This window comes from Lactuca sativa, chromosome 4 (genome assembly GCF_002870075.4).
Source record: "Lactuca sativa cultivar Salinas chromosome 4, Lsat_Salinas_v11, whole genome shotgun sequence".
Lineage (NCBI taxonomy): Eukaryota > Viridiplantae > Streptophyta > Magnoliopsida > Asterales > Asteraceae > Lactuca > Lactuca sativa.
Genome location: NC_056626.2, coordinates 40,236,409 through 40,250,959, shown reverse-complemented (window position 1 = coordinate 40,250,959; position 14,551 = coordinate 40,236,409). Strand labels below are relative to the sequence as shown.

Below are 14,551 nucleotides of genomic sequence, written 5' to 3'. Positions count from 1 at the left end.
ACATAAATTCACTATTTATGTCGCGTTCCGTCGTGCCGGTTCTGTCACAAAACTTCGACAGGTCATAACTTCTTCGTTATAACTCGGATTTTGGCGATCCACCACCTCCCATATGGTATTCCATCCTTTAGATTTTGGTAATCCCTTTATGAAGTCCATAGTCACCTCCTCCCACACTTACATTGGTAGCTGGATGGGTTGCAATAATCCTGCAGGGGATGAGGTTAAGGACTTGTGTTGTTGACACACCTGATATTCTTTAATGTACAATACACAATGATATCTTTTATCATGCCTTGCCAATACACTTCTGCTACCGCCCGTTGGTAGGTCTTCCTTTCGCCAGCGTGACCACCCACCTGGGAGTTGTGGAATTCCGCCATTACTTCTTGTATGACTGGGGACTTAGCGGTAATGACCAAACTGTTCTTGTAATAAATATTTCCCTGGTACACGCTAAATCCTTGATGTGAACTGCAGTAGACTTCCAGCTCCTTCTTCACCCGACTTATGAATTCGTCTCGTGCCATCTCCTCCCTAAGTTTGTTCCAATGTTTCCAACACCCAACCTCCATATTATGCATCTCAGCATCCAGGCCCTTGCGAGAAAGAGCATCCGCTAGCCAATTACTTACTACCATTCTATACTGAATCTCGAACTCAAATCCCATTAGTTTTTAGACCCATTTCTGGTAGTCACTACCCACCACCTGCTGTTCTAACAGGTACTTGAGACTGAGTTGATCAGTCCGTACAATGAACTTCCGGCCTAACAAGTATGCCCTCCATTTTAGTATGGCTTTAACAATTTCCATGAGTTCCTTCTTATAAATGTATTTGAGCCTCGCCCTTGCCCCGAATATGGAACTGCAGTACACTATGGGTCAACTGTCTTGGGTTAGAACCACTCCTAATACATGCCCCGAAGCATCATTTTCAACCACAAAGATTTTTTGGAAATCCGGCATAGCGAGAATCGACACTGTGGTCATAGCTTTCTTCAACTGCTGGAAGGATTCTTTTGCTACTTCATTCCACCCAAACTGATCTTTTTTTAATTGACCAGGCAATGGTGAGGCGATTCTAGCATAACCCTGGACAAGCTTTCTGTAGTACCCTGTCAGGCCTAGGAATCCCCTAAGTTCCTTGATGTTCTTGGGAGTTGGCCAGGCAGTCATGGCCTAAACCTTCGAACTCTCAACTGCCACTCCTTCCGAAATCTCATGACCCAAGTATGATAATCACCTTTGCCCAAATTCACATTTTTTTATTCAAAAAGAGTTGATGCTTTTCATGTAGAGCCAGAACTGTGATCAGGTGTTTTTCGTGGGCTTCGATACAAGAGCTATTTATTAAAATGTCGTCAAAAAAGACTAGAATGAACCTTCATTAAAAAATGGCCGGAAAATCTCATTCATGAGAGATTGGAAGGTTGCACGGGCGTTAGTACGCCTAAAGGGCATTACCCGAAATTCATAGTGGCCGTCATGTGTTCGAAATTCAGTTTTCTAGATATCTTCCGTCTTCATCCTGATTTGGTGATACCCCGATTGAAGGTCGAACTTACTAAAAATGATTGACCCGTGCAATTCATCAAGGACCTCATCAATAACGGGAATGGGGAACTTGTTGGGAACAGTAGCCCGGTTGAGAGCCCGATAATCAACACAAAAATGCCAAGACCCATCTTTTTTTTGACAAGGATAACAAGGCTCGAATAAGGGCTTCCACTAGGTTGAATCACACCTTCCATAAGCATTACTTGAATCATTTTCTCAACTTCTTCCTTTTCAAAGTGAGGGTACCTGTATGGTCTCACACTCACAGGATCGGTGCCTTCCTTCAACACGATTTGATGATCAATGTGCCATTTTTGTGGCAGTCCGGTGGGTTCGTCAAAGATTCCTTGGAATTGGAACAAAATGGGCTCCAAGAATTATGGAACCATCTGAGCTGCTTCATCTTCCATCTCAGTACTGTTGAGCTCAATCAGCACTCCAGTCTTCTCTTTCCTTATCGTTCTCTCCATGGCTTTGAAGGATACTAAAGACTTTTCTAGTGAGGGGTTCCCTTTTAGGCTCACTTGTTGATCCCCTACGATGAATACCATAGTTTGGTCCTTCTAATTGGTCTGTGTAGTTCCCAATGTCTCTAGCCACTTTATTCCCAGTATCACATTCGAGCTCCTTAGCCTCAAGGGTAGAAATTCTTCAACAATGTCAAGCTCTTGCAGTTGTAGCATCACCCCTCTGCAAATGCCCCTCCCTTCCTCATTGTCACCAGTTCCCATTCTGACTCCATAGGGTTCTGTGTCAGTGATGGGTAATGCCAACTCCTTTACAATCTGGGAAGAGATGAAGTTGTGGGTTGCACCGGGATCGATGAAGGTTACCACGGCCAGGTCAAATATTTTTCCGGGCATCTTCATGATTTTGGTGAGGTCAGACCCGCTACTGAATTGAGGGACACCTCGATGAGTTCGCCCATCAGTTGAATCGAGGGCAGCAGGAGGGTCTATCACTTCCGTCTCTACTTCTTCCTCCTGCTCTTCTTCTCCTTCTTCTACTAAGATCACATTCACTTGGGACTTGCATCGATGGTTCTTATTCCACTTCTCGTCACAACGATAACTGAGTCCACAAGCCCTTTTCTCGTTGAGTTGTGCCTCTATGAGAGGTCGATCCCCCCCCCCCATAACTTCTTCGGGTAATTTCAGTGGAGCGGGATGATGGGTAAGATCCAGAAATTAGGGTAGGGGTGGAGCGGTTACCTGTGGACGAAACATTTTGGAGCCCCAAAGCACTGAATCCCGTGCTCTTAACGGAAGGACTCTTTTCTTCTATCTGCTAGGCCAGATCCGTGGATCTGGCCCAAATCAAGGGGATTCCACATTCGTAATTCTTTTTTGATACTAGGCTTAAGCCCTTTGATGAACGTAGCGATGGCGACGCGATTGTCAACGCCCTCTAGGGGTGCCACTAACTCGACAAACTTCCTCACGTACTCCACCGCTGTTCCTGTTTGTTCCAATGTAGACCATTGTTCGTAAATGTCCCCCCTTGGATCGGCCTGAATTTCTTCAAGAACACCTGCTTCATCTGTTCCCAGGTTGTGATTACTTCTTGCTTATCAGACCAACGGTACCATGAAAGTTCATCCCCGCTCAAACTAAGGATGACAACTTCCAGTTTCTCTTCGTTGATCAATTGATAGATGGCAAAGTATCTCTCAGCTTGCAAGATCCAACCGTTGGGATCTTTACCATCGAAGGTAGGCATGTCTATCTTCTTATGGCGGTATTCATAACGCCCTCCACCTCTTCTTCCCTCGTTTTGCTTGACGGTTCAAAAGACGAGACCAGTTCCGTTGAAGCCTAAACCTCCTTGACTAGCATCGCCCTGACCGGAGCCTCCATAGTCAAAATAACCCTGGCCAGATCCCCCAGCTACAGCGCTTCCCATGCCTTTGTTCTTGTTTTCCTGGTGCCCTGTGGGAGTGTGATACAACCTAACTCAAAGTGTACACAAGGAGGCCAAAACGAGTCAAACCTCGTGACCCGGAATCAATTGAACATGAGTAATTCAATGCCATTTTTGAGATTTGGTTAGACCCATTGGGTCAACAAAGCAACAAGATAATGGAAAGGTGGGGGCAGTCAACAAGCTAGTTTCCAGGAGCAGTTAGTGATCATTCCAAGTGTTAATTACATGCTACTTTTCAATTGTTTTTTAGTTCATTAATTTTATCATTAATTTTAACTAAACCAACCTAAATAAGAGTTGAAGGTCTCCATAATAGGAGTAAGATGATAAAAAGACAAACAAAAACAGACGTCGGATAAAGAAGTTATGAATTTTTAACGAACTTTAGCAGTCCCGGCCTATTAAAAGCATAGCATTAAAAATAAATTCAAAACCTAGCCGACAGAGTCTAAATGAAAGTTGTAGAGCATAATCTCACCTACACGAAAAACGGAGCCCGTACGCGAAAGTTACAGAATTTAGAAGATGGAAGCGAGAATTACGCCCAGCGTACTCAGGTGCAGGGTCGAGTCCCATCGGTTGCAAGCTCTACGCCTAGCTAGACCCAAGTCGTAAGCCATGACGCAAAGTTACGCCCAACATAACCGAAGTACGCCCAACATAACACGTATGCCCAGCATACTCGCGCCTTCAGCCCTATAAATAGAAGGCATAAACTCCGAATTTTGGCACGTATCTCTCAAAATTTCACTCACTCTCACACACTCTTACGCACCAGAGGCCATCCCGACACCCTCGGTTCCACATTCGAGCCCCCGACGAAGGTTCTACACTACCAAGATTCCCAAGAAGCTCAAAGATGCAGCTTTCCGCAGTTGAAGTTCTGCCCGACTCTAGCCTCACCCTCTTCAAACCTAAAGGATTAGGTTGAGAAATGTGAATAAATTTAGTCAAAGGTAAATAGTGTGTTATTAAATTTTCGATTATGATTACGACATTCCTCTTCACAATTCGAATTTTGAGAACATGGCAAATAAAACATTATGCGTCGTGTCCCATACGCTTCGAGTATAGGATCGATTGCAAATGCTTTAATGTTTGACCATTCTAAAATTTTCCAAATGTCTAGCGCATTTAGAGGGAAAAAGGACTAGAATCGGTTTAGACTAAAATAATTAAACAACTATCAAAGGACAATCCAAGTTCAACGAGGATTGGTTGCTTGTGAGTAGTTGGAAGTATAGTATTGGAAGATATGGAAATGTTTTCATATTGGATGGACCATATCGACATTATTAGGAATAGATAAGATTCTATTAAGAATAAGTTGTCATATGGAAAATATGGAAATGTATCCACATTGGGAATTGAGTATTGATAATCTATGACTAGATTAGAAACTTTTATGCAAAAGGATGTTCGAAGGAATGTAGTTTGAGTGAGAGACATCATATCTAAGGAATTGTCTTGTAACAATTTCCGATAAAATACTTTGTAATATCATTGGCAATAGTCTTTGTGACTTTTGTGCAGTGACATTACGAAAGTATAAGTTGCATAGAATGTTAGAATCTAGCATATTCTATAAGTAGCAAGAATTTGATATTCTTTCACTTATGAAAAGGATTTGGAGTTGTGAAATGAGAATGATTGGAAATGTGTTCAATGTGATCTATTTCACAAAGTAAGAACCATAGGTAAACATTGTGTGCATGCTAGGAGCATGGGACAAGTGTTATAATTCAAGTAAGAAGTTGATTACCCGAAACGACAAATAATGAGTAATCAATATGGTGATAAATAAAAGGTGTTTTATTTATACTCAAAGGTTTGAGGCCATATGGGATTAGTATTATTCTTGTGTTTCACATTTGCATGTTTTGACTTCCAGAATAATTGAGTTTATTAAGAATAATCGAATTATTCGAACGAGCCACAGTCATTCATAAGTTGGAAGTAGATATGAATGAAGACTGTCATGAATTGGTGTGTGGATTGTCTAAAGAGCATTAGACATAAGCAAATGTTTGCTGCAACGTTCATGAGTGCTTATGAATATGAATTTCAGCATTGGATTAAACCCATGCTCACTTGGATCACTCCATGAATTGTATCACGAGTGATTGGTGAGACGATAACATCTTATATTCTTGAAACCGAGATGTGTGAGTTGTATCTTGCAAATCGGTTGCACATTGATAATATGTAAACGCACTAGTAACTTGGTGTTATAAAACATATTGTTGTGTGTGATTTGGTGAGTGAGTGCAAGCGAGCATTGTATCAAAGTTTATCCATTCCTTTTATCCAAAGAAGTATAAAAGCAATATCTTTGGGCCCCTCGATGATTTTATGATGACAAACGTAAATGCTCAGCCGGGCTAGGGCTAATTTGATTTGTTCAATTAGTCAGTCGTCATAAATCGGAAATCGAGATATAGTACAAAGAGAATGATTTGAAATCATATCTCATATGATATCTAGAATGGAGGAATATATGATCCCTTATCTAAGGACACGCGTATCTGATAGGATCAGAGTTGACAACGGCTTTGGAAAGCTACGATTGCAGATCAGGATCTGAAGTCATACGCATAATAGTTATTAGACTTATCCAAGTGGGAGATTGTTGGATTAGTGTCTAAGTCCATAACTATTTTGGTATGTACTTGATCCGATGGTGCATGGTCCTTTTGATTTGCCTTCACCAAAGCAACTTGATTGGAGAAATAAATAAAGAGAGAGGTTATTATGATTTATTAATATGTTATAAGAATAATATATTAAAGGAGAAATCATATTTGTTTAATTAATATTGGTCAATAATTAATTAAGAATTAATTTTGTGATCAAATGTACTTAATTAAACTAGAGGGGTTGAATTGTAATTATGTGATAGTTACAAAATATGGTAATGGTTATAATAAATATGGGTTGAACGAATTCAAGGAGATAAGGATCCTTGAAATCATCCAAAGGATAAAAGATAAGGGTTTTCAAGGCTTATCTTATGGTTGCTTGGTGGGCAAGCAACTAGATAAGGATAAGGACTGAAATCTAATCTCTACACCTATATAAATAACCCTAAGGCCATAAGAATTCGTCCATGCCTTGTCTAGGGTTCCTAGAAACGAATTTTATACCTCTTCCCTATCTCACTTGCTTCTCCATTTGCTCTTGGTGTTTGTGAACCATTAGAGGAGTGACACTTGTGACTCTAAGCCTTCCAAAGTCAATACAAGGAGATTTGGGATTGTTATTGCTACATAACAATCAAGGTAATATTATAAACCTATTCTTATGTTAATATGATTACTTATATGCTAGAATTAGGGTTTCTTTATGTGTTCATAATGTTGTGTATCTAATAGTGAAAACATAGATCCAATCCTAGGGTTGCATGGACACATAGGATTGTTTGCATTATCCCATCAGTCCCTTCCTGGATAAATTTGTGATCGTGTTCATAGATGATAGACTCATCTATTTAAGAAGCAAGGAAGAACCCAACCAACACCTCCGCCAAGTCTTGGAAACATTGAGGGTAGAAAAGCTATACGCAAAATTTTCAAAGTGCGAGTTTTGGATTCGGGAAGTAGATTTCCTAGGTCACGTAGTAAGCAAAGAGGGGATACACGTGGATCCTTCTAAGATCAAGGCAATAGAGAATTGGACGATCCCAAGAACCCCAACAGAAATCCAGCAATTTTTGGGACTCGCCAGGTATTACCGAAGGTTCATACAAAACTTTTCGAAGATTGCTAAGCCACTTACCACCTTAACTCAGAAGAGTGTGACCTTCGACTGGGGAGAGAAACAAGAAATCGCGTTTCAAATACTAAAGCGAGCCTTATGTAGCGCGCCCATCCTAACCTTACCAGAGGGAATGGAGGACTTCGTGGTCTATTGTGATGCGTCAAACCAAGGACTTGGGTGTGTTCTGATGCAACGAGGGAAGGTCATCGCCTACGCCTCAAGACAACTAAAGACGCACGAAGTAAACTACACGACGCACGATCTCGAGTTAGGAGCAGTCATTTTCGCTCTAAAGATATGGAGACACTATCTCTACGGCACAAAATGTACAATCTTCACCGATCATAAAAGCCTCCAGCATATCCTCAACCAGAAAGAACTCAACATGAGACAAATACGGTGGGTAGAACTACTAAATGATTACGAATGCGAAATTCGATATCATCCCGGAAAGGCTAACGTGGTGGCCGATGCACTCAGCCATAAGGAATACTCGGGCCGCAGAGTGAAGTCTCTAACTATGACAATCCATTCACACCTGTCCACGCAAATCAAGGAAGCCCAAATAGAAGCCTTAAAATATGAAAATGTGACAGGGGAAGCCATAAGGGGAATGGATACGAAGCTTGAAGTCAAGAATGATGGAGTTCGTTACCTCATGGATCGGATCTGGACACCGAAGTTTGGCAGATTCAGATAAGTCATCATGAACGAAGCCCATAAGATACGATACTCCATACATCCCGACTCCGATAAGATGTATTTGGACCTCAAGAAATTATACTGGTGGCCGAACATGAAAGCCAAAATTACTACATACGTGAGCAAATGTCTAACATGCGCCAAAGTCAAGGTAGAATACCAAAAGCCCTCGGGAATGTTACAACAACCAGAAATACCGAATGGAAGTGGGAACGGATAACCATGGATTTCATAACCAAATTACCCAAGACGACAAGCGGACTCGACACCATCTGGGTGATCGTCGACAGGTTAACTAAATTCGCGCACTTCCTACCAATCAAAGAAACGGATAAATTGGAGAAACTAACTAGAACATACCTCAGAGAGATTGTACAGCTGCATGGTGTGCCCATATCCATTATCTCAGACCGAGATAGTAGATTCACCTCAAGGTTCTGGCAGTCGCTGCAAAAATCTCTAGGAACAGGACTAGACATGAGTACAGCTTATCACCCACAAACTGACAGCCAGAGTGAGATAACCATACAAACCCTAGAAGATATGTTGAGATCTTGCGTAATCGATTTTGGCAAAGCATGGGACACCCATCTACCATTGGTCAAGCTTTCATACAACAATAGTTGCCACACTAGCATCAAGGTTGCCCCGTTTGAATCCCTCTACGGCTGTAAATGCAGATCACCTCTGTGCTGGGCTGAAGTAGGTGACACACAACTAGCAAAAGGACAAGCAACAAACAACACACTCACTAGGCCAGAAATCATAAGGGAAACTACAGAGAAGATTGTTTAGATCCAGGAACGACTGAAAGCATCAAGGGACAGACAAAAGAGTTATGCGGATAAAAGACGGAAACCCTTGGAATTCCAGGTTGGATACCGTGTCCTACTAAAAGTCTCGCCCTGGAAAGGATTAATACGTTTCAGAAAGCGTGGGAAACTGAACCCAAGATACATTGGACCATTTGAGATCCTTGCCAGGATCGGTTCGGTGGCTTACAAACTTCGATTACCTCAGGAACTCCACAACGTACACCCTACCTTTCACGTATCAAACCTAAAGAAGTGCTTGTCCGATGGGACCCTTGTCATCCCTCTGGACGAAATTCCAATAAATGAGAATCTCCAATTCGTAGAAGAACCAGTAGAGATCATGGATTGGGAAACTAAAAGAACTAAACAAAGCCACATACCTATTGTAAAGGCCCGCTGGAACGCCAACCGAGGACCTGAATACACTTGGGAACACGAGGATCAGATGAAACAAAAGTAACCGTATCTCTTTCCTAACCCATAAACTCTTTCTTAGATTAAATTTCAGGATGAAATTCCTCTAACGGGGGGATGATGTGACAACCCTATATTTTTCCAAAAGCAATGTAACACTCAAAAGTCAAATACAACGAAAACTATTTGGAATCAACGAAACTAGCCTCAAAAGTAAAGTGTTCAAATATCTAAATTGGGATGCATCAAATGTTAGATATCATGCCAAGGTTTCCAAAAACATAAAGAACATTCGAAACCGGGTTATATTGAAGAAACTATGACCACTCAAATATTCACGACACACCCGGTAAAACATTATTTAACGTAAAAAAAAAGAGGTGAAATTCCAATAAAACGCATTTTAGCCTTAAGTATCTAAACAAAAGTTGTAGAGTTCATTAAACTGTAAACGTACATAAAAAGATCGCCCAAATTGGACCTCGTATGAAGAAGTTACGAATTTTCTAAGTTTCGTAACAGCGGTAGAGAGCTAAAAACTCGAATTAAAGATCAGACGAAATTTAACTAACGCAACCTAAACGAGAGTTGAAGGTCTCCACAATAGGAGTAAGATGATAAAAAGACAAACGAAAACAGACGTCGGATAAAGAAGTTACGAATTTTTAACGGACTTTAGCAGTCCCGGCCTATTAAAAGCATAGCATTAAAAATAAAGTCAAAACTAGCCGACGGAGTCTAAATGAAATTTGTAGAGCATAATCTCACCTACGCGTGGATATATAGAACGCGAAAAACGGAGCCCGTACGCGAAAGTTATGGAATTTAGAAGATGGAAGCCAGAATTACGCCCAGCGTAATTCAAGAGTACGCCCAGCGTACTCAGGTGCAGGGTCGAGTCCCATCGGCTGCAAGCTCTACGCCTAGCTAGAACCGAGTCGTAATCCATGACGCAAAGTTACGCCCATCGTAACCGAAGTACGCCTAGCGTAACGCGTATGCCCAACGTACTCCTGTGGTACGCCCAACGTACTCGTGCCTTCAACCCTATAAATAGAAGGCATAAATTCCGGATTTTGGCACATCTCTCTCAAACTTTCACTCACTCTCACACACTCTTACGCACTAGAGGCCATCCCGACACCTTCGGTTCCACACTCGAGCCCCCGACGAAGGTTCTACAAACTACTAGAAAAACAGCCTTTTACGACGTTCATTGCGCGTCAAGGAAGGCCCTGTCATAAAGAGAGACGACGCGCATTTACGACGCTCATTTACGACGCGCAATTACGACGTGCGTTTACGACACGCAATGCGTATCAAGGAAGGCCCTATCATAAAGGAAGACGACACGCATTCGTGTGTCGTAACCTTATGACGCGCATGTTAATGACACACACTGCGTATCAAGAAAGCCCATGTCAAGAAAGGCCATGTCATAAATGAAGATGACACACATTTTTGCGTATCATAATTTTAAATGTTTAAAAAAAAATATTATTTATAGATTTACTAATTTTCAAATTAAATAATACATTAAAAATCTCATAATACAAAATAAAATACCATAAATAACAACGATAATTCATTTTACTAATATGTCAAATACAAATAATTATTCGAAAAGTGAGTAAATGTTATAAAAAAATGAACTTGTTTATATACAATTGCATCATCTAGCTTACTATGTGCCAACAACTCTCTATGTGTTTACTTTTGCTTGAGTCTCGTTTCCTCTAAAACTTATAGCCATGCCAAAATCTGATATCTTGAGTTTCGTTTCAAGAACCAAAATCACCTTCAATCACTCAATTAAACTCTAATGTTGGTAGACTGAGAGTTTCAGAATCAAGTTTAGATCCATCACCTTGCCCAATTAAACTCTAGATCTTCTGTTGTTTGAAAGAAATTGGTGTTTGTAATCTATGAACAAAAAACACAAAGACCAAGGTTAACATTCGCTATATAGAAAGCACAACTGGAAACATTTTTGTTGGAAATAACGAAACAAAAACCTAAATACTAAGCAAAAAAGTTATAGTAATCACCATTTAGAGCAGGATGAGGAGTCCGATCAGGCCATATGAGACCATTTAAGAAGAAATTTAAGTCGTTTGGTGTATCTCCAAAGTCACCTCCATATGCCCAGTATTTGCTACCATTTGCATTTTCCTTGAGTAACCCCTGAAACCAGATGCAAATATTTAGAACTACCCTTGCACCACATTTTGTCGATTGATGGCACTGGAATAGGTGATTGCCAATGAAAAATCATGTCTTCTTTATTGCTTATTCATCCAACACAAAATGAAGATTCTTAAACCCAGTAAAGAAAGGAGATGAAATCAATTTTTAGGTGTCAAGCCCGAAACGGAAGGCTAAAGATGAAGCCAAAAAAATGAGGTTTTAACCTGGAAAAAGGCGATGAAATCAATTTTCTTTTCATACAAACCAATTGCTAAAGTTTCGAAGATGGATTGAGGCTTCAACCAAGAACTCAAAAAAGGAAGATGAAATCGAATGGTAAATCAAATAACAATATCCATCTTTTCCTTCTCTCCGTTAACATATGACCTACATCCACTCTAGAACGACTCTGTGCACGCTAAAAACTAATGAGAAACCAACATATAAACCCAATGCAAAATTTAAAAATAATTTTAGAATTCAATGTAAACCTAAAAATAAAACACAAACTATTCATTTCCTTAACATAAACAAAATAATTCCCCAACTTCCAAAACTATCCTGTTTATGCACCCTTCAAAAAACCTGCATCTTATTTTTTTTCCATATTTTGGCAGAAACCAAAACCCGTTGTGTAGTTCCATCAAAGTCCTCATGTTAAAAAAATCCTAAAATTTATATTTTATACATACACATGTTTTTTCAAAATGGTTAATTGCATAAAAGACATTTTTTTACCATTTTTCGGATAAGTCCTAAGAGAAAGTTTTACAATATATAAACCAAAAGACTAACCTAACTTTTCGTTTTTGCCTTTTTACCCAATTTATAAGTTTACATCCAGTAAAAAGAAAGATATTAAGTTTTTCTTCCGAAAAAAAATGGTCAAATATTGTCTTTTATGCAAACAACCATAAAAACACAACATTTTGATCACTTTTTAGAGGATGGAAATTAGTAAACCAGGTAAAAAGGCAAAACCGAAAAGTTAAGGACACTTTGATTCACCCAAACATAACAATAGAAACACAGGAAACAGAATTACAGGTAAATTTACTAAAATAAATGAGTGTATAGAGAATTATTACATCAAGAAAGCATAGCAATGAGCCAGCTAATGAGCCTGCAACAGCCAGAAGTGCACAAAACCGGAAGTCAAATATCACCTGTTCAGTAGCAGACATGGAAACAAATGGATGTATTACAAGACTGCAAGAGAATCAATGGTCATTCATGTTTGAAATCTTGTTACATTTAATATCAATAATCATAAATCTTCTCATCATAAAAACAATCAAAACAAATACTATCAAGAATATTAAAATAAACATGTATCTCTCTCACCATTGGATCATTCCCACAAACATCGCTAGTGAAAACTCCTCCTGTGTACTGATGAAACCCATTAATCACCTGAAACGCCACACTCACTGGACGAACAACACCCACTGCATGATTTAATTCATCCTCAGCACCCTATATACAAACAATCATTTAGTAATCTACACATTCATAAATTCATAACTAATTGTTGTTATCATTATTGGTATTAATATTACCATGGTGATGTTGACTGAATCAATAACTTTAACTGCAACATTTTCTGATTTGTATTTACAGACACCATCTTTTCCGGTGTAAGGATAAGATTCCTCAGTGTCAAGTCCACCATTGTATTTGATGTATTCATAAGCTTGTGAAGGCAACCCACCATTGCAACCAAAGTTGTTAAAATCACGAGCATAGTCTACAAGTTGTTGTTCATAGAGAGAAGCTGATTTCCCAGAAGCTTGGGCATATGCAGCTTCAAGACCTCCAGTAGTACTGCATGCATCATCAAATCATAAACCAAGAAACCATTTCGGGTTTTTTTTATCTTATGGAGATTTTTTTTATAATGATGATGATAATTACCTGAATGTCCAACAAGATCCATAGGATCCTTAGTTCTTGACTGGGCTTACAATTCCTGTTTTCCTCCAATCTTGCTGCAATATATATATATATATATATATATATATATATATATATATATATATATATATATATATATATATATATATATATATATATGATAATGAAAATGAATCTTGTTTGTGAAATGAAACATGAAAGATTAGGTAAGATCATACTGTGAGAGGAAGGACAACATCAGTGAGTTTGTGGTTGCCCTTTTGGGTAGCAGAACAGTTTTTTGCAGCTCCGAGTTTCTGTTTGCTGAATTCTACAAATGTCATATCAGAAAACTCTGTTTCAAACAGCACAAAGTATCAGCTGATATGATAACCATTGACACTAGGGCTTTTATAAATTACCTGGAGAGGAAGTGCAGGCCGGGTCAACCCAGGTTTTAGAAAATTGAAAAAAGGCACGTAAAAATTAACAAATCAAAGTATATAAATTACCTAAAGAGGAAGTGCAGGCATACGAGTAAGGAGTAGCAGGAGATGCACATTCTAAATAACCATTGACAGTGGGGCTTTCATCAGTCAAACTAGAAGGACTAGTAAGCAAAGGTTCAGAGCCAGTGACACCATCAACCATACCATTTCTGGCTGCAGCCTCTTTATCAAGAATATCTTCAGGGTCAACCTTCTTTTTCTCATACTTGGCAAGGCCTTCCCCCCATCCAAGGCGCTGCTTCTTGGGTGGAAGAAATAAGCTGTAATGGATAAAAGAAACAAAAAAATGAATTGCTAACAGCTTACAGAATCTCATGATAAAATTTCAACGTTAGAGCACATACAGAATAGAAACGGACACACATAGCAACATCAACCAGATATACCTAGTTCTGGATTGCTTGCAAGATCTCTCCTCATCACACAGTTACAGAATGGACTTCCCTTTGCAAGCAATGTGCAATTGATCACTCAAAGAGTACGTACATACATAAATGAGTTTATATTCTCTTTTACACGCTGACATTATATGAATTCGTTATATGAATGAGTTATAAAATGGTCAATAGGCGTTACACTAACGGGCATATGGCTTCAAAGTCTGTTTTGATAAAATACAAAGATGATGACGACAATTTGTTGACTATAACAAGTACCTGTGAGCTCAGATTAGCTGAATCGATTGCAGATGGCCTTGTGCTTCCAGATAAAGAACCCTATACCTAAAAATTTGACTTATTTGGGGTTTTTAAATTGCATATTGCCGAGGTTACCCATGAGCAGGAACCACCAT

At 39.4% G+C, this 14,551-nt stretch overlaps 2 protein-coding genes across 2 annotated transcripts; both read right to left on the bottom strand.

The window, feature by feature from the left end:
- Positions 1–224: 224 nt before the first annotated feature.
- Positions 225–671, bottom strand: LOC111917748 (uncharacterized). Its single transcript, XM_023913406.1, has one exon. The coding sequence runs from the start codon at positions 669–671 to the stop codon at positions 225–227; it is 447 nt and encodes a 148-aa protein (XP_023769174.1).
- A 10,120-nt stretch (positions 672–10,791) lies between these two features.
- Positions 10,792–14,074, bottom strand: LOC111917749 (cysteine proteinase 3). Its single transcript, XM_042901825.2, is given in 8 exon segments — positions 10,792–11,092; positions 11,218–11,353; positions 12,445–12,522; positions 12,701–12,832; positions 12,916–13,180; positions 13,271–13,344; positions 13,489–13,580; positions 13,762–14,074. Coding segments are annotated over 8 exon segments (1,137 nt in total). The 3' UTR covers positions 10,792–11,045.
- Between the last annotated feature and the right edge of the window lie 477 nt (positions 14,075–14,551).